Genomic DNA, 24,268 nt, shown 5'->3' on the forward strand with positions numbered 1-24,268 from the left:
GGAAATTAATGCAAATATATTTATATATTTATCCAGGACCATGATACCACTTATTTCCATCATTAAGAAAATTCCATGTCAGCAGCAGGCTTACCTTCTCTATGTAGAAGTGTGAGCAGGTCTGATTAAACTTGCTTGCCACCGTGTTATATTCTGCATGCCCAGGCTGGAGCTCTACCACACAGAAATCCTGCTGCTTCATATCAGTCCAGTGCTCGGGGGTCTTAACTGTAAAGAGGACATTTGAGGACTCCCACACACCTGGGAAGGCCCATCCACACATTCTTGGTCTGCTCTGAAGAACCAAGTATCATCTGTGTTCTTACTTTACAATCCCCTAACTCCATGTGTTTAAGAAGTTCCTTGTCTTTCTAGGAGAATGTTTCTCAAAGTGTGGCCCTTGGACAACTGACAGCAGAAGCAGCCGTAATGCTTGTTAAGAAAAAAACCCAAAGATCTATGTCTCAAACTCTCAGAGCAGTGGAGCCTGGGTACTTGCATCTTAGTAAGTTTCAATCACGCTTACATTTGAGAATTGTGTAGTGTAACTCGGCTGCATATTCTGTTCAGTCTCCAATCTGTCATAATTCAATAACTTAACAGGAAATTTTTTTCCTACGATGGTCTTGTTGCAACAGCGTGGATTTTTGTCAGAACTCCTCACCCTCACAAGGCCCTCCACATCTATTCTATCATTATTCTTCCCCGAATCCTTAAGTATTGGGTGGATGGCAGGTTTGGCTCTGTGGCGGATGGTGGCAGTTCTGCCTTCCCTTCTGCTGAACAGAATAGTATACTTGATTTGTCCTTTCCCTCAGAATCTGAAGAATTCACTCACACGGATCTCACGAGAAATGAAGATTCTAAACTGGAAGCCAACTTACTAGTCTCCTGTGGAGGACCTGTGTGGTTCATAGGCAGGAAAGGCTACCTACACAGCAAAAGCATTCCCTTCATGGGGGGCAGATCCAGTCAGAGAATCTGAAGTCTTTTTCCTGGTGTGTGCCTTAAGGAAACCTTATGTTCAGGGTAGGGGAGGAAGTAAATTCTGGGAGGAGATTCCACAGGCTCCCAATCCTCCCTGGGTTATCAGTCACGGACACAGAGAGTGCCCACTCTGACCAGGCTGTCTTCTTTTGTTCTAGAAAACCTTGGGCCACTTTTCTTTAAAGCCCATGGCTTTCCATCTCCTGACTGAAGCAGCCATTACCTCCACAGCAGAACTGACTCTGGGAAGCATGTAAACTGTTGAGACAGGAACAAATGCAAGGTTTGGGTCTGGTCACCATTAAGAAGGTCGTCCTCAGGGTGTTGAGTGCATCCATGCTACATCTCCCTGTCCATGACGTAAGCTCCTTAGCTTAGAGACCAAGTTTTCTATTTCATTCCATAAGGGTTGCTTCAATTTTATCTATGTGAGTACAATTTCAACATATGTACAAAATGGTGTTAAGTCCAAAGAAGGTGTAAAATAATGATAGCAAGCCCACAATCTGACTCACCTTCTGATTTCATGAGGCGCTGAACAAGTAAACTGTGTCCTTTTGCATCTGTAGCCGTGTGTGTACTCAGGTCCACTGTGTAGCTCTGATGATTAATTTGGACAACAGTTCTCCTTTTCTTTGCCTTCCATGCAGTCTCCAATTGCAGATTGGTTATTTTGTCAAAACTCTGAAAAGTACTATTTTTGCAATATTGCCATTCTATAAATTCACTGATTAACTCTGCCTGGGATTTCTGTTCCTTGGCCAATCTCATTCCTTTGATCATTTCCTCAATCGCATTTCTAGCCTGTGTCAGATCTTTGCCAATTCCAAAAACTTCAATCAAGGGTCTTTTATAGTCCAAGCAAATGGCAATATTTAAGTTCTCCTGTAGCTCATTCAATTTCTGATATTCTTTTTCATTAAAATCTTTGATACACTCATCTTCATTGGTGTAAGGACATAGCTCCTTTGTGATCAGATCCTGTATCCAGGAGACAACGTTTTTTATACATTTTTCACTTTCACCACACACCTGAAAACTTGCTGATTCTGTTTTCTTTTTCAAAACCAACGGATTCTGCTTTTGTGGAAATTGACTTGGGGATTCCACAAATGCTAAAAAAAGAAAAGAAAGGAAGATTAGCTATTGTTTTCTCTCCCTCTCTCTCTCTTTGTCACCATGCTATACATTACATCTCCACGACTTACTTATCTTATAACCACAAGTTTGTACCTTTTGACCCCCTTCATTCGTTTCACCCATCCTCATCTCCCACCCCACCCCTGCTGTCTCTGGCAACCTGGCAACCACCTATCTATTCTCTGTGTCTATGAGTTTGTTTGTTTTTTAAGATTCCACATATAAGTGAGATCATACGGTATTTGTCCTTCTCTGTCTTGTTTCACTTAGCACAGTACCCTCTAGGTCCATCCATGTTATCACAAATGGCTGGATTTCCTTCCTTTTTATGGCTGAATGATATTCCATGTGTGCATGTGTGTAATATACACATACATGCTACATATGCGTGTGTATATAGATATAGATACAGAGATATGCCACATTTTCTTTATCCATTCATTTGTTGGTGGGCACTTAGGTTTTTCCATGTCTTGGTTTTGTAAATACTATTGCAACGAACATGGGGGTGCAGATATCTTTTTGGAGATAGTTTCTTTTATTGTCACCTTAAGATAAATACCCAGAAATGGAATTTCTGGATCATATGGTAGTTCTGTTTCTAATTTCTTCAGGAACCTTCATACTGTTTTCAATAGTGGCTGTGCCAGTTTACATTCCCACCAACAGTGCACAAGGGTTCCTTTTCTCTACATCCTCACCAACACTTGTTTTTTGTCTTTTTCATAATAGCCATTCTATCAGGTGAGGTGTATCTCTTTATGGTTTTGATTTGCATTTCCCCAATGATGAGTGATGTTGAGCACCTTTTGATGTGTCTGTTGGCCATCTGTATATTTCTTCCTTGGAAAAATGTCTATTCAGAGCCTCTGCCCATTTTTTTTAAAAGATTTTGTTCATTTATTTGACAGAGAGAGACACAGCAGGAAAGGGAACACGAGCAGGGGGAGTGGGAGAGGGAGCAGAGAGCCCAATGCGAGGCTTGATCTTAGGACCCTGGGATCAAGACCTGAGCCGGCGAAGGCAGATGCTTAACGACTGAGCCACCCAGGTGCCCCTGCCCATTTTAAAATCAGATTATTTGTTTATTGATTATTTATCTCCTATTGAGCTGTATGCGATCTTTATATGTTAATCCCTTTGTTTATTAACCCCTATCAGATATATTAGTTACAAATATCTTCTCCCATCCCATAGGTTGCCTTTTCATTTTGTTGATGGTTTTCTTTGCCATGCAAAAGCTTTTTAGTTTGAGGTAGTCCCATATGTTTATTTTGCTTCTGCCATTTGCGCTTTGGTGTCAAATTAAAAAAAAAAAATCATTGCCAAGCCTGATGTATAGAAGCTTCCTCCCCATGCTTTCTTCTAGAAGTGTTATGGTTTCAGATCTTTAATCCATTTTGAGTGGATTTTCGTGTATGGTATAGGATAGTAATCCTGTTTCATTCTTTTCCATGTGTCTGTCTAGTTTTCCCAGCACCATTTATTTCAGTATATGTGCTGCTGAAGGAAGCATCCAAATACTATTTATTGAAGAGACTGTCCTTTCCCCCATTGTATATTCTTGGCTCCTCTGTTATAAATGACTTGATCACACAGATGGTCCCCAACTTACAATGGTTCAACTTATGACTTTTTGACTTTATGATAATATGAAAATGATACACATTCAGTAGAAACTGTACTTTGAATTTTGAATTTAGATCTTTCCCGGAGCTAGTAATATATGGTGCCACACGCTCTTGTGATGGTGGACAATGGCAGTGAGCCACAGCTCCCAGTCAGCCAAGCAATCATGAGGATAGACAACCAACACACTCACAACTATTCTGTACCCACTAAGCCATTCTGTTTTCACTTCCATTACAGTGTTCAATAAAGTACATGAGACAGTCAACACTTTATTATAAAACAGGCTATTATAAAATAGGCTAATGTGTTCTGAGTATGTTTAAGGTAGGCTAGGCTAATCAACAGATAAATGGATAAAGAAGATGTGGTATATATATACAATGGAATACTATGCAGCCATCAAAAGAAATGAAATCTTGCCATTTGTGATGACGTGGATGGAACTAGAGGGTATTACGCTTAGTGAAATAAGTCAATCAGAGAAAGACAATTATCATATGATCTCCCTGATATGAGGAAGCTGAGAGGCAACATGGGGGGTTTGGGGAGTAGGAAAGGAATAAATGAAACAAGATGGGATCAGGAGGGAGACAAACCATAAGAGACTCTTAATCTCACGAAACAAACTGAGGGTTGCCAGGGGGAGGAGGGTGGGGGGAGGGTATTTGGGTTATGGACACTGGGGAAGGTATGTACTATGGTGAGTGCTGTGAAGTGTATAAACCTGGCGATTCACACACCTGTACCCTTGGGGCTAATAATACATTATATGTTAATAAAAAAATTTTTTTTAAAAAGAGGTAGGCTAGGCTAAACTATGATGTTCTATAGGTGAGATATATTAAATGCATTTTTGACTTAAGACATTTTCAACTTACAGTAGGTTTATCAGATATAACCCCATTGTAAGTGAAGGCAGATCTGTATATTCACAGATTTATTTCTGGGTTCTCTGTTCTGTCCCATTAATCTATTTGTCTTTATGCCAATACCATACTGTTTTGATTACTATAGCTTTGTAATGTAGTTTGAAATCAGGAAGTGTGATGCCTCTAGTTTTGTTCTTCTTTCTCCAAGATAGTTTTGGTTATTAGGGGTCTTTTGTGGGTCCATACAATTTAAGATCCTTTGTTCTAGTTCTGTGAAAAATGCCATTGGAATTTTGATAGGGATTGCACTGAATCTAGATTGGTTGGGGTAACACAGACATTTTAACAATATTAATTCTTACAACACATAAGCATGGTGTATTTTTCCATTTGTGCGATCTTCAACTTCTTTCATTAGTGTCTCATAGTTTTCAGAGTTCAGGTGTTTTATCTTCTTGGTTAAATTTATTCCTAGGTATTTCATTCTTTTTGATGTAATTGTAAATGGGATTGTTTTCTTAATTTCTCTTTTGACAGTTTGTTAAAGATTAGCTATTTCTCATATGACATCAATATTAGGAACAGGCATTTCATAAAAAAATGGTCAACTCACGTGTCAATTTAGAATTCAAAGATGGCTGGAGAGAAGCCAGAGACGCCTCTCTTTTTTTCATGCTGTCACAAAATACATCCAGTAGGTGAGGCAGAAAGATAACAACTTTAACTTTTTTCACAGACTGGAGCATTCCTTTCTGGATAGAGTCTTCGATGGCATCAATCATGGCATTAGCAACCTCCTCTGGGTCTTTTTGGGCATTTCCTAGAAAGGCAGATAATAAAAACTGGGGTGAGGGAGACCCAACTGTGAAGGCTGAGAAATAATTTGGGGATTTGAGTCCTCACAGAATGAATGCTCACTGCCCAACTCATTCATCGTCATGGGCTGGCCTTTCTAGCAATGCATGAGCAAACACTTTTGAAGCCCTAGATGCACCAGGGAGCTGCTATTCCAGGACGTCAGGAAGCCAATAGCCCAACAATGAACAAAGGACCCAGGAAATCTAACTGTTGATATCTGATGTTTGTATCTCCTCTGTCGAGCTGACACTCGCTCACCGTGTTCCTCTGTGTTACAAAGCGCAATTAACATTTTTTGGCTCATTCATGTCCTCAAGGGTCTATAAAAAGCAAAAAATGAAAATATATGTTGGAATCTCATGCTCTTTTTTTTTTTTAAAGCTCATGCTCTTTAAAAAGAACAATATTTTTTCTTCTTTGCTCATAGTCACCTGACTAGATGCATGTATCCTTATTCTTCCAGATGTTTTCGTGGACCTGATTCAAGCTAAGCTGATTTTTGTAAGACACTTGGAGCTCTAAATTATCTGTTATAATCTATAATTCTTTGTACACCAGTTATCCACAAACTTCTAGGAAGTCTTTTCTAGCATACTCAGTGAGATTTTAGCTTATTTGCTGGGTTCAAGGTGGTCACCACAGCAAGTCTTTTTCTTTTCCCAGCATGTTCCATATCTTGTTTCTCAAGTCTACTGCCTAGGTAAGATCATGAAAACTCCCATGTGAAGCCACAGAAGCAGTCACATACAAATAAATGGCAGCTGGCAAATAACAATGGAGAGCAATACCAAAGTCCCTTGGCCAACCCAGTATGATAGACTAATAGCCCACTTGGAATTTCCCTTTTGATGGCATCCACAGTTGCTGCCAAAATCAGAGTAGACCACTTTGGCCTGGCTATGCAGACACTTGTGCAAAAGTAGACAAATCCCATACAAGACTGAGCAAGAGGGTTTCTTCAGTTTCCTGGATTAGATGATCACAAAAAGAGAAATTCTCCTTTGCAAAGCTATGATTATCTCACGACTTTTGGAAGAATTTAAATGGGAGAGTTCAGATACATTCATTCACTCTCAACATTTACTATGTCCCATCGTGGGCTCACTCTCATCTAGTCACTTAGAACACAAAGGGTGTGATATACAGGCATGAAGAGGTAGTCAGCAATCAAGTATGAGAAACTGAAGAAAAGGCTATGGCAGACAGAACTATGTAACAGGGGTGTGGTATGTTCAGCCTGGTGTGTTCAGGGGAAAAGATCTGTTTTTGAGATCCTTTTTTTTTTCCGAGGCAAATTCAGGGGTGAGGTATGTGGAGGAGAAACTGGGGCAGGGAGCCCAGGTCTAGATAGGAGGCTACAATAAAAGTTTAGGCAAAAGACAAGAGCCAAACGAAGAGAAGAGGCCAGAATGAAGAGTCTGGTACAGGGACTGTGAAGAAAGTTGGGAAGTGAAGTCACCAGGACCTAGTGGCCAACGGGGTTATCTTCGACCCTTGGTTCCCCCTTTTTTGCCACACACACAACTTTCTGCATACACCCTGAGTCATGCTGTACTGCAGTTGTTTACATGTCTGTCTCTCACAGTAGGCTAGGTGCTCCTTGGGGACTAGAACCTTTTCTTAGCTTTCTGTCCCCAGTGCCTAAGCACAGTGCCTGGCACATGGCAGCCACTTGGGAAATAGTTAATCAAATTAGTTAATAAGCCAATGGACATAGGAGTGATCAAGAGGATAGAATCAAGGATTCTAGGTAGAAAGTGATGTTTTTAACGGGATCAGAGATATAAGAGGAGGGGCAAGTCTGGGGGAGAGGGCAATGAATTGGAGTTCACAGTCTGCTTTGAACTTGAAGTGCTGGCAAGTATCACTGACCACCCACTCTCTCCCCCTAGGCAGGTATGTGTAAGGAAGCAAGGAGAGGGCTTCTTTGACCGCCAGAAGCCGTCTCAATTGCAGTCCACCTCAACTCATAAACACCACTAAAGGAGAAAGTTCCCCCATCCGTTAGTCTAAGGAGCAGCTCAAGTGGTGATAGAGATTAGTAAAGATGACAAACAAGGAGAATCTGCTAATCTTGATGTATTTGTGCAGACCAGCAATGCAGCCAGGTCAGTGAAAGAAACAACAGGTTTGCAGTAACCCAGAAATACTCAATCACATATGCATGCAAAACTAAAACAGCCTCATTTCCTTGTTTTTCTTGGGAAGGGCTGGGTCACCCTTGGGTTGTCTGATTTCTTGGCCAGGATAAAGTTTATGTAGAAACACAAGACCAGAGCTCAGGAAAAAAATCAATGGAGACAGAGACTGTTGAGTCATTAGAGGGTGTCCATAAAAGACAGAGAGGAGAGAGACAGACAGACAAACAGGCAGACAGACATGCTGGCTAAACTGCCAAACTGGATAATACCACAAGGGGCATGAAAACATAAAGGAACTATAAATTATACTTTCAGAAATATAAAAGTAATAACATTGATGTAGCATTCCATGTGGGGACATTAAGAGGAATGAGAATTATAGGATTACAGAATTTAAATTACAGAATTACAGAAATGAAAATAACAGAATAACAGAAGACTAGAAGAAAGCTGAGGTGACAAGGTTGGTTAAATGTACCAAGGCTAAGCTTTCAGAGGACCTAGAATGTGAGCGTGAGACACTCAAACAGATTCCTGTGCAGTGGAATCACTAATCCAGTGCAGAGTGCTGTCTCTCTGGGACCAGTCAGCTACATTCCACTTCAAGTCTGAGACTTATCTGCTCCCTTAACCAGCTCTCTGAGGGGAAACCAACCAGAAATTCATAATCAACACCCATGACTCAGATTCCTGGGCAAAGAGCTCAAAGAGCATCACCTTACTCATGATAAACCCACAGCACCACCCTTATATATGAAAGACTTAACACAACTCTTATGTCATCTGAGGAAAACAAAAAAGGCAAGTAGGCTGAAAAGAAGACAGTTGGAGTTGTATTTCTGATCCATTAGAACCAGAACCCATTAGACTCTGGGGACTGAGAGGCTTCTGTGCAGAGATGTCCTAAGGCCAACTCACACAGCCCACTGTGTAAGAGGTGTGAGGAGAAGGCCAGGAATGCTTATCACAGAGTCAGTTACTGGGAGGTACAAGCTGATGCTCTGATGATCTCCATGGAGAAGGGATGGAGGAGGGAGTTAAACACTAAATAATGTAGGGGACAGGGAAAAAAAGAAACAGAGGAATGAGAAGGAGAGATGATGGACTTTCTTTCTCTTCCTTCCCGTCCTCTCTCTTCCCTCCCATAGTACAGAGCAAATGGACTCTAATATTCAACACTATCCTCAGTTTTCTTTGTTTTCTCCTCTTCCTTAAACCACCCACAGTCTTTGCTTATTCTCTTAGGGGCTGCCTTGGGGTGAGGAGCCGCCTTGACTCAGACTCTGCGTTGACTATATTGACTATATTAATAGCACCAGAGCGAAGGAAAGGGGGACGCCTTGATAGCCAGAGGTTACAAACCTGTCCCAATGGCTGGGAGGCAAACGGACGAGTATTTCCGTTTTTCACACTCTTGCAAAACAAAGAAGATCGATTGCTTGACGTCACTTCCGCCAGTGACGTGAACAATGTTCTTGCACCTTAGTAATCCACCTTCGGTAACTATGTAATCACTGTTGCCCTTTTCAGCTGGGAGATGCAAGACAGAGAGATGCAAAATCAGATACAAAATCCATTCTTTGATTGTTTAGAAAGCAAAATGTTTGGTTTGCCACATAAAGCACTTTATGGGAAAAGAGACTCCTAAAATATGGTCTTTGAGGAACCTTTCTTATGTTTTCTTTTTAAGTGTGAGATTACTTTTCACTTCTAATTGTCTATGATTAGAATTCTTTGGTCAAATGTATGATTTTAAGATTCATAGGTTGTCTCCCCAATCCCAAGACTCTCCCCAGCCTCTCCAAAGCTTCCCATAGTCAGCCTACTACTTATAATTTTGAACCAAAAAACAGTATGGTGCCTTACCTAGGCGAGAACATGCCATTTCCACATTTTGCCCAGCACATTCTAGAATTGCTCTGGACACCCCTATAGTAGAAAAGCAAGAGGGTTACAAACATGAATTGAAAAAAATCAGAATAGTACATCTGGATCAGAATGATTGCTTCATTATCTAAAAAAGCTTTCCTAATCATCAAAGGAATCCCATAACCTGGGTATTTCTGATAAGAAAGAAGAAAAGTTTATAAATTATCTGTTACCAATTATTAGAGACCATGTCAAAATAATCTTAAAATTATTACTATTAATGAGCCAAAGTTGTAGAAACCAGTTTGGCTATAGCATCTATAGGACAGTTGACTATTAACACTACTCAAATCCTACAAGTAAAGTACCTGCTTTGAGATTAAATGCTTTTGATGTTGAATTTACAATCACATCAGCCTCTTCTTTAGTGATATCTCCAAAGGCCACCTGGAAGGTGATGGGACCAATTTTCATTTCATGCACATCTACGTTAGGGCTAGACACAGTCCCACGGAAACCTGAGAAGAAAGGAAATGGAGTCCCTAAACAAGCCGGCAATAGCAAGAATGACTCAGATCTCACACTCTACAGATGCATTTCTCTCATACTTCCCCCTCCGATCTCCAGCCCTTAACCAGCCCTGACTCTGAGCCCCAGTGATGGTCAGTGTCTGAGAAAGGATTACAAAATAGAGTATGTATCAAATGTGGACTTCTGCTGCTGGCCAAGGTGATGTCAGGCCCCCTCACACCTATCCCACTCAAGAATTACAACTAAAAATGCAGGATAAATACAAAGAAGCCACTAACCGAGACCTGAAAAGTAAACAGCAGACAGACTGGGGGAGGGAGTCAAAACTTGAAGAAGCCACCGGTAAGGGAGTGGGTGAGTTTCCCATTTTATTTTGTCTTGAAATTTCCCCTTTCTCTCTCAGCACTGGCTCAAGGTGGCCCCAGTTGCCACTGTGTCATGAGAATTCCCTATCTTTGCAGCCAGAGGATTAGAAAAAAGCGTCCCTGTGCACTGAAGAGTATGAGAAGGAATCCTCATGACTGTCCAGATTTTTGTCTTTTTAACTCAGGCCTTGCCTCAAGATGAGCCCAGTTGCAGAGCTCCACAGTGGTACCACAGGGAGCCAAAATTCTGAGAGGCATTCTGTCTTTCTGTCTGGAAGAATGAAAAGAAAGGGCCTTTATGCTCTGAAAAGCATGTATGTGGGGACACCTGGGTGGCTCAGTCGGTTGGGTGTCTGACCCTTGATTTTGGCTCAGGTGATGATCTCCTGGTGGCCAGATCAAGCCCCACGTGGGGCTCCATGCTCAGCAGGGAGTCTGCTTGAGATTCTCTCTCTCTCTCTCTGCCCCTTCCTCAGCTTCCGTGTGCACATGCACTTTCTCTCTCTCTCTCTCTCTGAGTTAAAACAATTTTTTTTCTTTAAAAAAAAAAGCTGTAGGGACGCCTGGGTGGCTCAGTCGGTTAAGCCGCTGCCTTCAGCTCGGGCCATGATCCCCGGGGTCCTGGGATCGAGCCCCACATCGGTATTTGTGATTTAAGCATTCTTCTATGTGATATATTTCACAGCATTAAATATTTTTTTTTTTAAAAGCTGTATGTGTGTGCATGGGCCATACCTGTGGCTCTCTCTCTCTCTCTCCCTCTTTGTCTCTCCACTTTGCCCACAAGGGCAACCCTTACCTGCAAAATTATGAGACACCTGAACAGGCAGGTTAAGCTCCCGGAGAACCCTGTAGTTTTGGCCAAAGGACCTAGAAAATGGGCTCCCTTGAGTAGAGAATGTAGGAGTCCCAGACAGGTGAAAGCTGGAGAAGGTAGCCCTTATTCCTTTTTTTTTTTTTTTTAAGATTTTGTTTATTTATTTGAGAGAGAGGCAATGAGAGAGAGCATGAGTGAGGAGAAGGTCAGAGGGAGAAGCAGACTCCCCGTGGAGCTGGGAGCCCGTTGCGGGACTCGATCCCGGGACTTCAGGATCGTGACCTGAGCCGAAGGCAGTCGTCCAACCAACCGAGCCACCCAGGCGTCCCGGTAGCCCCTGTTCTGTGAACGAATACAGAGCTGGAGCTGCACGTGTAGGGACAGACCCAAGCTGCATGGCAAAGACCTTGAGAACTAAATTAACATTGGAACTGCTGCCCACCCAGAAGGTGAGACAGAGCGCTTAGAATTAACTTAACTGACCAACCACCTGCTAAAACAAGCAAAACGATCACCATTTTCCAGAAGATTTTAATAGGACCCAAGTTTCACAACATAATATTTAAAATGCCCAGTCTATAACCCAGAATGGTTTGTCCTGTAAGGAACCAGGAAAATGTGACCAGTTCTCAAGGATCAAGACACTGAATTACAGGCGCTAATCTCAATATGATCCAGCTGTTGGATACTTGACAAAGACTTTAAAGCATCTGTTATAACTGAGGTCAAGGCAAACACAGCCGAGTGCCTGAAAATGATCTGGGATGAATGGAAAAAGAGGAGGTTCTGCAGTTTACAGTTTATGAACCATAAAAAAAGGAACCAGATGGACACTTTGGAGTTTAAAAGTACAGTATCTGAAGTAAAAAAAAAAAAAAAATCAGTGGATGAGCAGTGGGCAAAGAGTCCATGATCTTGGAGGTGGGTCAATAGAAATTGTCCAGCATGATGAACAGAGAGAAAAGAGATGAAAAAAGGAAGAAGAAGAAAAAAAAAGAGATCCCACAACCCATGGAATGCTATCAAAACACTTCACATTCATGTTATTGGGGCACTGGAGAGAGACCAGTGCGGTAAACTAATTAAAGAATGACTGAGAAATCCCCAGCTTTGATGGGAAACATACACATTCCGATTCAGGAAGCCTCAGCAGACTCTAAGCAGGAGTTTGGATAAAGTCAAATGCAGCAACAGCAGCTCTGACACAGCAGAAGCATTTGGTTGGTGTTGTCTCTTTAAATGTACCTGTTTCTATAAACACCTGTCACATCATCCTTAGAAATTTGTAGCCACGTCACTACTCAAACCCACTGTAGAAATTATGTAATTTACCTGTCTACTCTTTCCCTTCAGACCACATAATCTCAGCCAATGTTTTACATACTCAGGGGTATGGGATATAATTTAATATCTTCTTCATCACTAACTGATCCTTTCATTAGAATCGTCACTATTGTCTTTCACTTAATAGCTATTCAGCAACTAGAAATAATTTCTCATCTCATAGCTTTACTGAACCTTGTGCATCTTCGGCCTTGGGCATTTTGGCACTGACAAAATTTCCATTCGTCCTTCTGGCAAATTCATCTGAAAATGCCTGGAAATACAAAGACAGTTTTGACCACTACAGTCCTCCATAGATGGATAAATTTGATTCATTAGGGATTTTGATCTTACATGAACACATACTTAGGAGAGAACAACTCTCAAAGTGTTACTCTCAAAGAAATTATGAAAATACTACAGATAATTCTGTTTTTACAAATGCATTCTAGGAAAACTATTAAATAGGTGACAAAAGTTATAAATACAAGCATATTCATTACACACTATTTGTAACAGAGAAGAAACAAAACAGTTTAAAAACCCAACAGGGAAATGGTTAAATAAATTTTGGTATATCCATGTGTTGGAATATTTAGCGGCCACTAAGAATTCCATTTTCAAAGAATAGTTAGTGGAAAAGGAAATTCTCTTTTTATACTATTAAATAAAAAAAAGAATGATATGAAATTGCACTACATAATCCCACTTATAAAGGTGCACATGTATAAAAGAAGATTACAATGAAACGCGACAAAAAGAACGTATGCATTTTGTATGGTTCAAAGTTTCCACAGTGAAGTATTGGTTTCATAATCAATAAGAGCAGGTATCTTGCCAGTTGTAAAAAACACAGTAGTTAAGAGAAAGACAGTCACAATGACAGCAACCACTTCCATTTTTTTCACTTCTTATTTGTCCCAGGAGAGGAATCTCTTGGGGAGTCGTGTTCTCTGAAGTAAAAGGCTGGTGTATGTATTCTAGGGTTAATGAACCTGTGAATTCCATTTCTTTGCCTGGTGGGGACATCCTCAAATAATCACTTTCTTCCTCCTTTAAACAAGCAAGAGAGATTTTTGGGGTGGGGGGGGATAAGTAACGTCTCTGCTAAAAGATTGATCCAATAATGGGAGAGGGGATGTGGGAAGACTACAGAGCCAGGATCCCAGGCTCACAGGACTCCAGGGGAGGCCAGGCTGGCGGCAGGCAGGCAAGTTCCGTGTGTAAAGGTGGACTGTTGGTTGATGGACTCTCTAGAGCAGAAGATGGTGTTGGTATTTCTAGTCCCAACTCTCCTACTCCCATGGAGATGTGCTGAGTTCATTCTAACTACACCTTTCAATTGCATCTCATCCTGACATTCTCCTGACATTATTTACAGGACCACAACCATTTTTCCTCTTACTTAGAGGACTACGACTTTTATATTATGTACTAAACTTTCTATGTTCACGTGGAAGGGAATCCTATAGATTAAAGGAGGATTGAGGGATGTCAGCTCCACTGTGATGTACAGGCCTTATTTGGATTGTGATTCAAACAAACAAGCTATAAAAACAAAATAAGGCAGGAGCACCTGGGTAGCTTGGTCAATTGAGTGTTGGGTTCTTGGTTTCCACTTAGGTCATGATCTCAGGGTGATGAGATCAGACCCAGCCCATGGGGTGGGGGAGCCTCTGTACTCAGGGGGGTCTACTTGAGATTCTCTCTCTCCCTCTGCCCCTCCCCCTGGTGCAAGCGCATGTACACATGCATGCACTCTCACTCTCTCAAATAAATAAATGAATCTAAAAACAAAACAAAACAAAAGACAAAACAAGGCATTTGTGAGACAGTGGAAATTTGAACATTGACTTGATAATTGAGGAAATAAGGGAATGATTTTCAGTTTATTTTAAGTGTGAAACAGTATTGTGGTCATGTTACTTTTTAAAAAGAATCCTATTGCTTAAAATAAATACTGAATTGTTTATGGGTAATGTATTCCTAGGGTTTGTTTGGAAATAATGTAGGAAGGAGGGAAATAAATAGAGATAGAGATGAAACATACTGGCCATGGGTCGATAATTATGAAGGCGAGTAATGGATACAAGGTAGTTCATTCTACCATTGTCTATTTTTATTTATGTTTGGAGTTCTCCTTAATAAGAAGTTAATTTTTTTCTATATCCATAAATTTGCTTGATATTTCCCGTGCTACAACTAGTCTACACTACTCCTTCACTTTCCTATATGGGAAATACAAGGAAGAAACAACCTAATAGCCAACAAACAAGACATTTGAAAACATTAGCGCTCGGCTGCCAAAATAACCAGAAATGAGTGAGATTGTACCTGAATAGTTTCGTGATCACTTGGGTGCAGCAGAAACTGAACCTCTTGTAAAGCTGTCAGTTGAATCTTGCTACTAAAGTTTAACACTTCTGAAGTTATTAATTCAGCAAAAACGGTTTTAGGAAACCCCAGATTTCCGGTTCCTATTGCTGGAAATGCAATTGATCTTAAGAACAAGTTCTCAGTGATTTCCAGACATTTCCTGATTATGTCTCTCATGACCTGCAAAGCACAAAGCACATCTTGATGCATCTCGCCTAGAAATGGGAGTTAGAACAAAAAGGGCAAGAATTTAGCAACTTTGACTATGATCTCTGTCTACTCTTCTTCTCTCAAAAGAGGTTAAGGGCTGTCAAAAAAGGAAAGAAGTGCGCCTGGGTGGCTCAGTGGGGTAGGCCTCTGCCTTCGGCTCAGGTCATGATCCCAGAGTCCTGGGATCAAGTCCCGCATCGGGCTCTTTGCTCGGCAGGGAGCCTGCTTCCTCCTCTCTCTCTCTCTCTCTCTCTCTCTGCCTACTTGTGATCTCTCTCTGTCAAATAAATAAATAAAATCTTTAAACAAAAAAAAAAAAAAAGGAAAGAAAAGCACACAGCAGACAAGGAAAAGGGAACATCAGAGACCCTCTAAAAAGATTCAAACTCACTCAACAAGGAAAGAAAGAAGCAAAGCAACTACTGTTCTAATCCTTCGTTCTCTTCCATTCTTCATGCCCTCACCTTCCTATCCTCACTAAAGCTGTGTCATCTTCAATAACTCTTCCCTGTACCCCAATAATGATTGAACAATGTAATCAATTTATATTATTAACTAGTCTTCAGGCGAAGTCAGCTACGGCTGAAAGGAATGGCCATCGTGATAGAACCCGCTGGTACTGAGACAGACAGAGGCCACCCCTACATTATATGGAGAGGAGGGTCCCAAGGGCGACCCAGTTTCCCAGAGAACCTAGAACTTGGCCCCACCTTGTGTGAAGACGTGCACCCATCTCTCCACTTCGGAGCCACTACATGAAGCACATTCCGGCAGTGCAGATTGTGTCCACTGGTTCGGAGAACTGTGCCCATGCCAACAACCACTGCTTGGCCGACTCTGTCCAATTCCTCCTGGAGCTTTGGCCCCGCTTTTGTCACAAGGGCCTGAGAAAGGAGCCCTGTATTGAGCCTGAGATTCATGGGAATGGAGTTGACAAGAACATCAACCTTGAAGACAAAACCAATTTGTTTCAGATACTAACAAAGAGCATTCACCAAAGGATCACTATATTTGAGCCCCTGGGTTTGACACTAGAGTGGGGAAGCAATGACGATTAATTTCAGAGATTGAAATGCCCCCCGAGGCAAAGGGTTACGAGATGATTTATTTAAATAACACTCCAGGATGACAGAGAGCTGTCAAAAAGCAAGATATAAACAGCACAGGGTCTCTGAAAGAGTGCAGAGGCAGTGGCTTATGGGGTCTGAGAAAAAGGAATCAGGGCAGCAGACAAAGGGAGCAGGGCAGTCATATAGCAGGGAATACACTGGGGCGGTTGGAGCTGTGAGCAGACTGGTCTGATGGGACAGAGCTTTTCTAAATTGGGATCAATTAAGACACCAAGAGAAGAGAGGAGAGGGAATGTGAAAAGTGATATTCAAAGCTGCACGACCTGGGTCACCAAGGAGGACTATAGTTCACCCTGGTTCGGCGTCATTGACAAGATTCCTGTCCTCTGCCCACATCAAATGCTCTAATTTTTCGTATCTGTCGTCAGCAAATGTGACAGGAAATTAACCTTAGATTTGCCAAAATGTGACAGATATAAAGGCACTGAAAAAGTATACATGTAAAAAGGTAGAATGGTATTGTGGGGTTTTGCATTTACTGGCAACCTCACTATCTGAGTACACTTGCAGTTCCCACAGTCAACTGGCCAGTCTCTGTGGGTCAGTGCCTCAGCAAAGCCTCCCAGTCGTTGAGGAAACTACTTCCGAGGCTGGGAGGGAGAGCATGGGGGTTCTTCCCTGGGGTCCTAGTCTGCCTTGGGCTATAGGCTAGCTGGAGTTGCGGGGGCTCTACAGGCAGGGACAGGAGGGACACTCACGGTAGCATTCTGCACATCTCCTTCCACCAGCAGGAGCCTCAGGTTTCCCTGGGACAATGAAATCTGTCTGTTTCCAGGAACATTTGTCAAGACCGGCTGAACTGCCTGTGATAAACCAGGCAGAGGAACCGTCGGAGGCAGGGCGCTCTCAAATACGGTTTTCACAGTTTCCGCAAAAGCCTGGACAGTCTTCTCAGCTGTATCCACGAGGTATATCTCTTTCAAGGTGTGTCCGTCCTGCTTAAACTGGAAGTTTTTCTTGATAGCCAAAACAATCACCTTCACACACCGGGCTAAGGGAAAGCCCCGGGCTCCAGAGCTGATGGCCGGGATGGCTATGGACCGGCACTGGTGTGCCTCAGCCAAACGGAGAGTTTCTTCTACAGCTCTCTTTAACAGGAGCATGCACTTCAGGTCCTCGTCGTCCTTCCACCCGGGCCCCACGACATGGATCACATGGCGGTACGGGAGCTTTCCTGCTTTTGAGATGACGGCACTGCCCGGTGGGACCTTGCCCCTTGTCTTCACTATCTGATCACAGTCTTCCTGGAGCTCAGGGCCAGCTGCTTTTGAAAGAGCTGCTGCCAGGCTGCTGCAGAGCTGCAGGTCCTCGTTGGCGGTGCTCACCACCACCTCAACAGGAAACCGGGTCAAGTCGCCCTGCTGCACCATCAGCCAGACTCCAGGGGCCAGCTCTACCCGAGACAAGCTGCTCTGCGGCATGGTCAGCGAGACTCCCGGGGCCAGCTCCACCTGGGACAAGCTGCTCTGCCCATCCCTGCCACCTCCCTCCTCCTCCCCTCCATTCTCCTGTAGGTCAATGGAACATCCAAACAACCGTTTGACCTCTCTTTTATAATACTGTGCTTTCTCCTGGAAGAACTGGCTGACCAATGGCCTATCGATATTGACGTTTTCAATACAGATGGAATCCACGGCTTGCCTGATGATGTTCACCCCCTCCAGGACTTTGGCCTTTGGCCCAATTAGTAAAATGCCCTTTTGTTTATTTTCAAGATTGAAAATTACCTGAACATTTGTTGTCTTTATCTTTTGCCAGAATGGCTTTTTTTCTATCCTTAAATAATCAATGACTACGGGAGGCTTTATTTTAATCAATCTCTCTATTTTTGTGTGTTTTTCCACAAAGTCAAAAAGCGAGCTATAGGATTCATTCACTTCTCTCACACAGCCCGCGATGATGACCTCAGCTTTGGTTTCTGAAGTTAATTCATCGATTATTACAGTCTTTGAGGAGGAATTGTGTCTCTTATGCAAGCTGTGAGTGAGCGCTTTCCATTTCTTGCCATTTAGAACTTCCCGGTCGTCAATGTTGATGCGCTTGTAGCTGAAGGCACTGACCATTTGCTTTTCGGCATCTAACAGGACTTTAGGGGAATAGCCGATTAAGAGAACAGTTTTACCCTCTAGCTCACAAACGGCAAGAATTTTCTGTGCCATGAAAAGAGACTTCGAGAATTCTGTACAGTCTCCTTTTTGCAAAAACTGGAAAATCTCAGGGGGAAGCCGGATGCTTTTTTGAACCATGGTGCACATCTCTTTCTGTATTTCACACTTTGCTTTATACACGTCTGTGTAGAGGCCTTTGAACCACACGTGTTGAGAGGCTTCATCATAACAAATCTCCATTTCTGGGCACTCGGTACGGAGACGCCCGAGGACATCGCTGTGACACAAAAGAGAATATCTTCCTGGAGAAACGGCCACTTTCTCCTTTAGACTTTGCTCTTCTCTTTTAATTTTTTGAGTGGTACTTTCTATTAATTCCTTGACTTGTGGCTCAATGTTCTGTACATCCTCTGATCTCCCCACTAAGGTTACAATCCCCTTAAGGGTATCAAATTCAATCAAAATCCTGTCGTCTCCTACATTATTTTTTATGGTGTCCCACACTACAGGATCCACTTTAAAGGGGGTAACTTTATATTTAGATCTGATGCTAGAGAATGCCGTGGAAACATCTTCCTTCCAGTTCCTGATTCTCAGTCTACCTAGACAGAATAATGTGGTCGCAGGTCTGATGGTAACTTCACATCTGAGTTCGGACCATATTAGATCACTGTGACAACGTATCGCTTCCTCATTTATCTCATCAATCAGATGCTTCTTTTTCTGTAAGAACCTCCATAAGGGAAGATCTAATGATTCTCTGAATGGTGCTGGAAGCTTGATCAGAGGTTTCTCCTTTCCGTACAAGGCCGTGCCCAAAGAGGTGTAGTATGGAAACACAGAGAGTGGCATATTATCGAGGTCAAGTTTCTTGGTCATGATGGTGTGCAACACTTAAAAGGAAAGAAATAAAGTAATCCCAGTGTTACATGTTTCAAGTGAAAAAAAAAAAAAAAACAACAGCAACACTTTTCTCCTAGGGAAAAAAACTCTAGTGATTGTAAAATTATGATGTTATAACATGCTATTAAAAAGCAGCACTACTCTCAAAGTGCTCAGATATAAACTGATTTTTATTAATCCTGCATAGGTATCCTTTGCTTAATGGAACACTTTCCAACCAAGATCACCCTATGTTGAAATTCTGTTAAGTAAATTCTATTTTCTGGTAACACCAATGTATCACCACCAGGTTAATAAACAGATAAAAATTTGTTCACAAATATGGGGGTAATGTTTGTCCCAGTGCAAAGAATATTCTCTGCTCAAAGCAAAGCTCATGTAAGAATCAAGCTATTTTGCTGTTTTCTGTACAGTCTCACAGTTTCAGGCTTCCTAGCTGGTTTAGATTCCTTTCATACCTGTAACAGGAGGAGCATAACAATAATTATCAGAGCTGACCATGTGTCAGACCCATTCTAAGTGCTTTCCATATATTTATTTATTTCAGCCTCCCAGCAGCCCTCTGAGAGGCAGGATTATTATCATCCCTATTTACAAATGATAAAACTGAGGCTAGGGAAGGTTATGTAACTCAGTTAGGGTGATGTAAAGGACAAATAACTGAGCTCAGATTTGAGCCAGGGTCTGTCTAAGCCCAGAGCCCACGCTCTTGCCCCTTTTATCAGGGGTTCCAAACAAGATCACCTCACAGCCATTGGAGAGCCCAGCCCCTGGGACCTCAGATTCAGTAAGTCCTGTACCTCCCCCTTGTCCTTGCTATAATCCCTCTCCTGCCACTTCCATTGGAGCAGTCCCTACAGTGGGATATGTGTGTGGGGGGGGGCATGGGAGGGGGTACTCTTCTTCCCCTTGTATTAGTTATGAGACAGGTATAGGGAGTCTAAGAAGGAAGAAAATTAGAATGAATTCCAATAACAACTTGGATTAAAATAACATCCTTGCAGAGAGATGTTAAAAATAACTTCAGCTTGTACATGATTGTCTCCTAGGCCTGGAGCCAGTCATCATCAAAAGAACATGGCCTTCAGAGGCCAAGACCCACAGCCTGAACTTCCCAATGTGGCTTTGTAAAGGCTCCAAGCCTAGGCAGGACCAGGGACCACTAATGTGTACTTAGGACCCACGATGTGCCAAGCACATTGCAGGCATAATTTCATTTGATCCTCACAAATTCCTCTGAGGCAAGTAGTAATGTGGGCCCTATTTTACAGATGAGAAAACAGGCTTTGGTGGGTTAAAGTAACTTGCCCAACAGCGGACCTGAATAGGCATTTTTCCAAAGAGGACATGCAGATGGCCAACAGACATGCATGAAAACGTGCCCAGCACCACTACTCATTAGGGAAATACAAATCAAGACTATGGTGAGGTATCACTTCACACCAATCAGAATGTCTAGTATCAAAAAGACAAGAAGTAACAAGTGTCCACGAGGAGGTGGAGAAAAAGGAGCCCTCAGGCACTATTGGTCGAATGTAAATTGGTGCAGCCACTGTGATGCATGGATAACAAGGACAGGGAGATACAGGCTTCTAGCTATGGAACGCATAAGTCACAGAGAGGAAAGGGACAGCATAGGGAATAGAATCAATGATACTGTGATCATGCTGTAGGGTGACAGATGGCGGCTACACTTGTGGGGAGAGCATATGGAGTTGTTGAATCACTGTGTTGTCCACCTGAAACTAATGTAACCTTGTGTGTCGACTATACTTCAATAAAAACATGTATAGGGGTGCCTGGGTGGCACAGTCAGTTAAGCGTCCAATTCTTGGTTTCAGCTCAGGTCATGATCTTGGGGTTGTGAGATCAAGCCCCGCGTCAGGTTCTGCACTCAGTGTGGCGTCTGCTTAAGGTTCCCTCTCTCACTCTCTGCCCCTCCACCTGTGCTCTCTTTCTCTAAACTATATATATATACATATATATACATATACGTATAAAGTAAAGTAATCGAGTAATTTGCCCAAGATCACAAAGCTAGTAAGCACCAAAGCCAGGATTTGAACTCTGATCTGTCTGACTCAAGAACCATCACAGATGTCACCTTACTGTGCCTTAACTTCTCCATCCTGTTTCCTCATCTTCAAGAAAAAGTTACTATACGCATGGCATTACTAGGATTCAGTGAGCTACTGTAGCAGAAAACGCAGCAAAAGATCTTACCTAGAGTAGGTATTAGGTAAGAGTTCTTTTCCTTAAGATTCTGTGAATCAGATTTTGTAAAACTGAACAAAATAATTCCAGAGTAAGTGCTCAACTTATTCCTCTCAAATAATCTACATAAAATGTAGACTGCTGAGTAAATTGTGTTTTTAATCCAGCTTTAACTACAGTTGGCCTCCTTACTAATAACCCATCGTAAGGGGTGAGACAGCCTGTAAGAACCCGTAATGGTATAGGTGAGTAAATGACTGGCAAAGAATGGAGAGTTTAAGAGCATAGATTAGCCAGACTAGCCAGGTTCAAATCCTGGCTCTGTCACTTACTAGCTGTGTAAACTTAGTCAAGTTATTCGCCCTTTCTGTGCCTGTTTCTCATGCGTAGAACAGGGATTACAGTAATAGCAATGTCCACAAACCAGGGTCTGCGAATGTACTTTGTAGCACCCTGCAGAGCTATGCAAACGTAATTATAAGAAGGAGCGGCCAAAGAAAGAAAGGAAAATCGATGTATCTCAGATCAGAGATCATAATTATAAGAAGGAGTGGCCAAAGAAAGAAAGGAAAATCAGTGTATCTCAGATCAGAGAGAACAGCGTTCATGAGTTTAGATGAGGAGGCATGGTCAGCGTAGTCAGATGGTACAAAGAGGTCAGGATGAAAGGGAGCCTTTGAGAGTGCCCTACTGCTCACATGTGTGGCTCTGCATAAAACAACCCCAATTAAATAGTTCCTATTATTAGTCATACGTGGGTAATGTAGACATTCCGAGGACACACCCAACTGCCCCTGGCCTTCAAGAGGTCTGAAGCCCCACCATAAACGGGAGGCTCACTTCTAGAGTAGGCAGCTTTATGGAGCTCCTTGCCTGGGCCCAAGCCCAAGCTCTGGGAGATTTAAAGAAATTGTGACAGAAGCTCCTCTTTTGTCCCCTTGCCCAAGGAACACTAGAACTTTCATTCTATTTTAAGCCAAAGCATACCTTCACCCCAGTTTCCCCAACTCATCAAAGCCAAAGGGAGTTTCCTCCACGGATCCCCCATGGAGCAGTTTATCTTCGGTGGGTGGAATACCATGTGATCGTGTCTTATGCTCCCCCTGATGGTCCCAGACCCACTGTTCCTTCTCTTCCTAAGGAGCCTGGCCCCCTAATTCCCACTCCTCAGCCTTCACCTCTGAACATCGAGTGGAATCTCCAACCTGACATTGTACGTGCCTCAGAGAACTGGCAATCTAGTGGCAATCAAGTATCGACAAAACCCTCAGAAGTGTTTCCCTAAGGTTCAGCTGAACATGGTTTTCACAGGGGTGCCGCAAAGAATAATCCAGCGGACATCCACTGGACCACCCCTATTAATTTCTGAATGATGACACTGACAGGTGAAGGGGAAGTAGTGATACATTAAAGGAATTGTATGTGTTTCTGAGTATTTCTTTACCCAACCTTATTGAAATTAACTTGAGAATTTCTACTAAGTATACAGCTAAAACACAGATCATCTTTTTTTAAATACAGTATTTCAAAGATTGTAAGAATTATGGAGTTTTCACTATAGGCAGAGACTCATGAGAGAATCTCCTTGTATCTTTCAAAACTGGGCCCTGCTTCTCTAAAGTTGAAATCACTGGATAACTATCATATCCCAGATGAACAGGATTACTAATTGGATTTCCAGTGAAATTTATGAATTAAAAAATAAAATGCATCAGAACTCAACTGATAACTGTTAAGATCTGCTAAAATGGCTTAGAGTCTGTAAGGTAGGTTCACAAAATCAGGCTCATAGATATTACCTTTTTTGTCAAAAAACTCAATCAGAGCCGAATTCTCTTCAGGCAAACACTCAATACTGGCAACTCTCCCTCCTCCATTTTGAGGATTTTCAAATAAACATTTCAGATTATAGTCATCAACACCAGGTGGCAGGTTTTCAACCCTGACTGTTCTTGTCACTTCCAGAAGTCTCGGAGAAAGCTGGAGTTGTTTCACGAAGTGGTGCCTGACACAATTGTCAACAAATTTCACAGCATCTACAAATCAAAATCAATCAGTCAATCCATCCATCCATCAGAAAATTATGACCATACTTTTATGTTATACAGAAGAAACTGTCTGAATATTAACTGAGATAAAGGAGATAGCTAAGTGCTCAATTTTTAGAGGCAAGGTCTTCATTTCTATATGGGAATTTACACGCTTACAACTCCTGGTTGGACGAGTAACACACGTGTAAACGTTTTACCTGGCGTACTGCCGCTGAGCTGTGTCCCTCCTACAGGCACAGCTCTCTCCCACCCACCTTGACGTCCTACCTGAGTGTTCTCTCTGCAATACAAATCTCTCACTCCCCTCCTTTCTCAAGTCCTATGATGGCTCCCTTAGCTAGCCTTAAAATGCCCTTGGTTGGCTATTTGACTCCAAACTAATTTCCAAACATCACCTCTGGTTACCCTCTGCCATTCCTTTTATTTTCTTTATTGCCACAAAAACTAGTCATTATTTTGAAAACCTTATTCTCTTTTGCCTCCCTATATATAACCACCTGTACCTGAAATGCCCTTCTTGGATTTGTTTAAGTCCTGTCCTATTCCTTTTTCAGGATTGACCCTGTTTATCTCTTTCAAATTAATAAATATCAATAGTGGGCTCACAATGAGCCAGGCACTGTGCTAGGATCTGGGGATAGAGAGATGAATATAACAAGTCCTTGAAAATTTACCATCTAAGAAGGGGTGGGGGTCTTGAAAGCACACAAATGGCCTATTGTGGGATCAGATGAGGCAGGAAGA

General features: G+C 42.2%; 1 protein-coding gene across 1 annotated transcript in view; it reads right to left on the reverse strand.

Moving 5' to 3' along the window:
* PARP14 (poly(ADP-ribose) polymerase family member 14) overlaps positions 1 to 24,268 on the reverse strand; it is a 50,572-nt gene that overhangs the window by 6,794 nt on the left and 19,510 nt on the right. Inside the window, exons 5-15 of the mRNA XM_080819903.1 lie at positions 23,273 to 23,509; positions 16,947 to 19,249; positions 15,829 to 16,065; positions 14,867 to 15,088; positions 12,728 to 12,806; positions 9,865 to 10,014; positions 9,494 to 9,556; positions 8,990 to 9,157; positions 5,242 to 5,448; positions 1,503 to 2,102; positions 95 to 228 (exon numbers count right to left, since the gene is read on the reverse strand). Coding sequence (XP_080676029.1) covers positions 95 to 228; positions 1,503 to 2,102; positions 5,242 to 5,448; positions 8,990 to 9,157; positions 9,494 to 9,556; positions 9,865 to 10,014; positions 12,728 to 12,806; positions 14,867 to 15,088; positions 15,829 to 16,065; positions 16,947 to 19,249; positions 23,273 to 23,509 — 4,400 coding nt within the window. The remainder of the gene's footprint in view (positions 1 to 94; positions 229 to 1,502; positions 2,103 to 5,241; positions 5,449 to 8,989; positions 9,158 to 9,493; positions 9,557 to 9,864; positions 10,015 to 12,727; positions 12,807 to 14,866; positions 15,089 to 15,828; positions 16,066 to 16,946; positions 19,250 to 23,272; positions 23,510 to 24,268) is intronic.

This window comes from Martes martes (assembly GCF_963455335.1).
Source record: "Martes martes genome assembly, chromosome: 1".
Classification (NCBI taxonomy): domain Eukaryota; kingdom Metazoa; phylum Chordata; class Mammalia; order Carnivora; family Mustelidae; genus Martes; species Martes martes.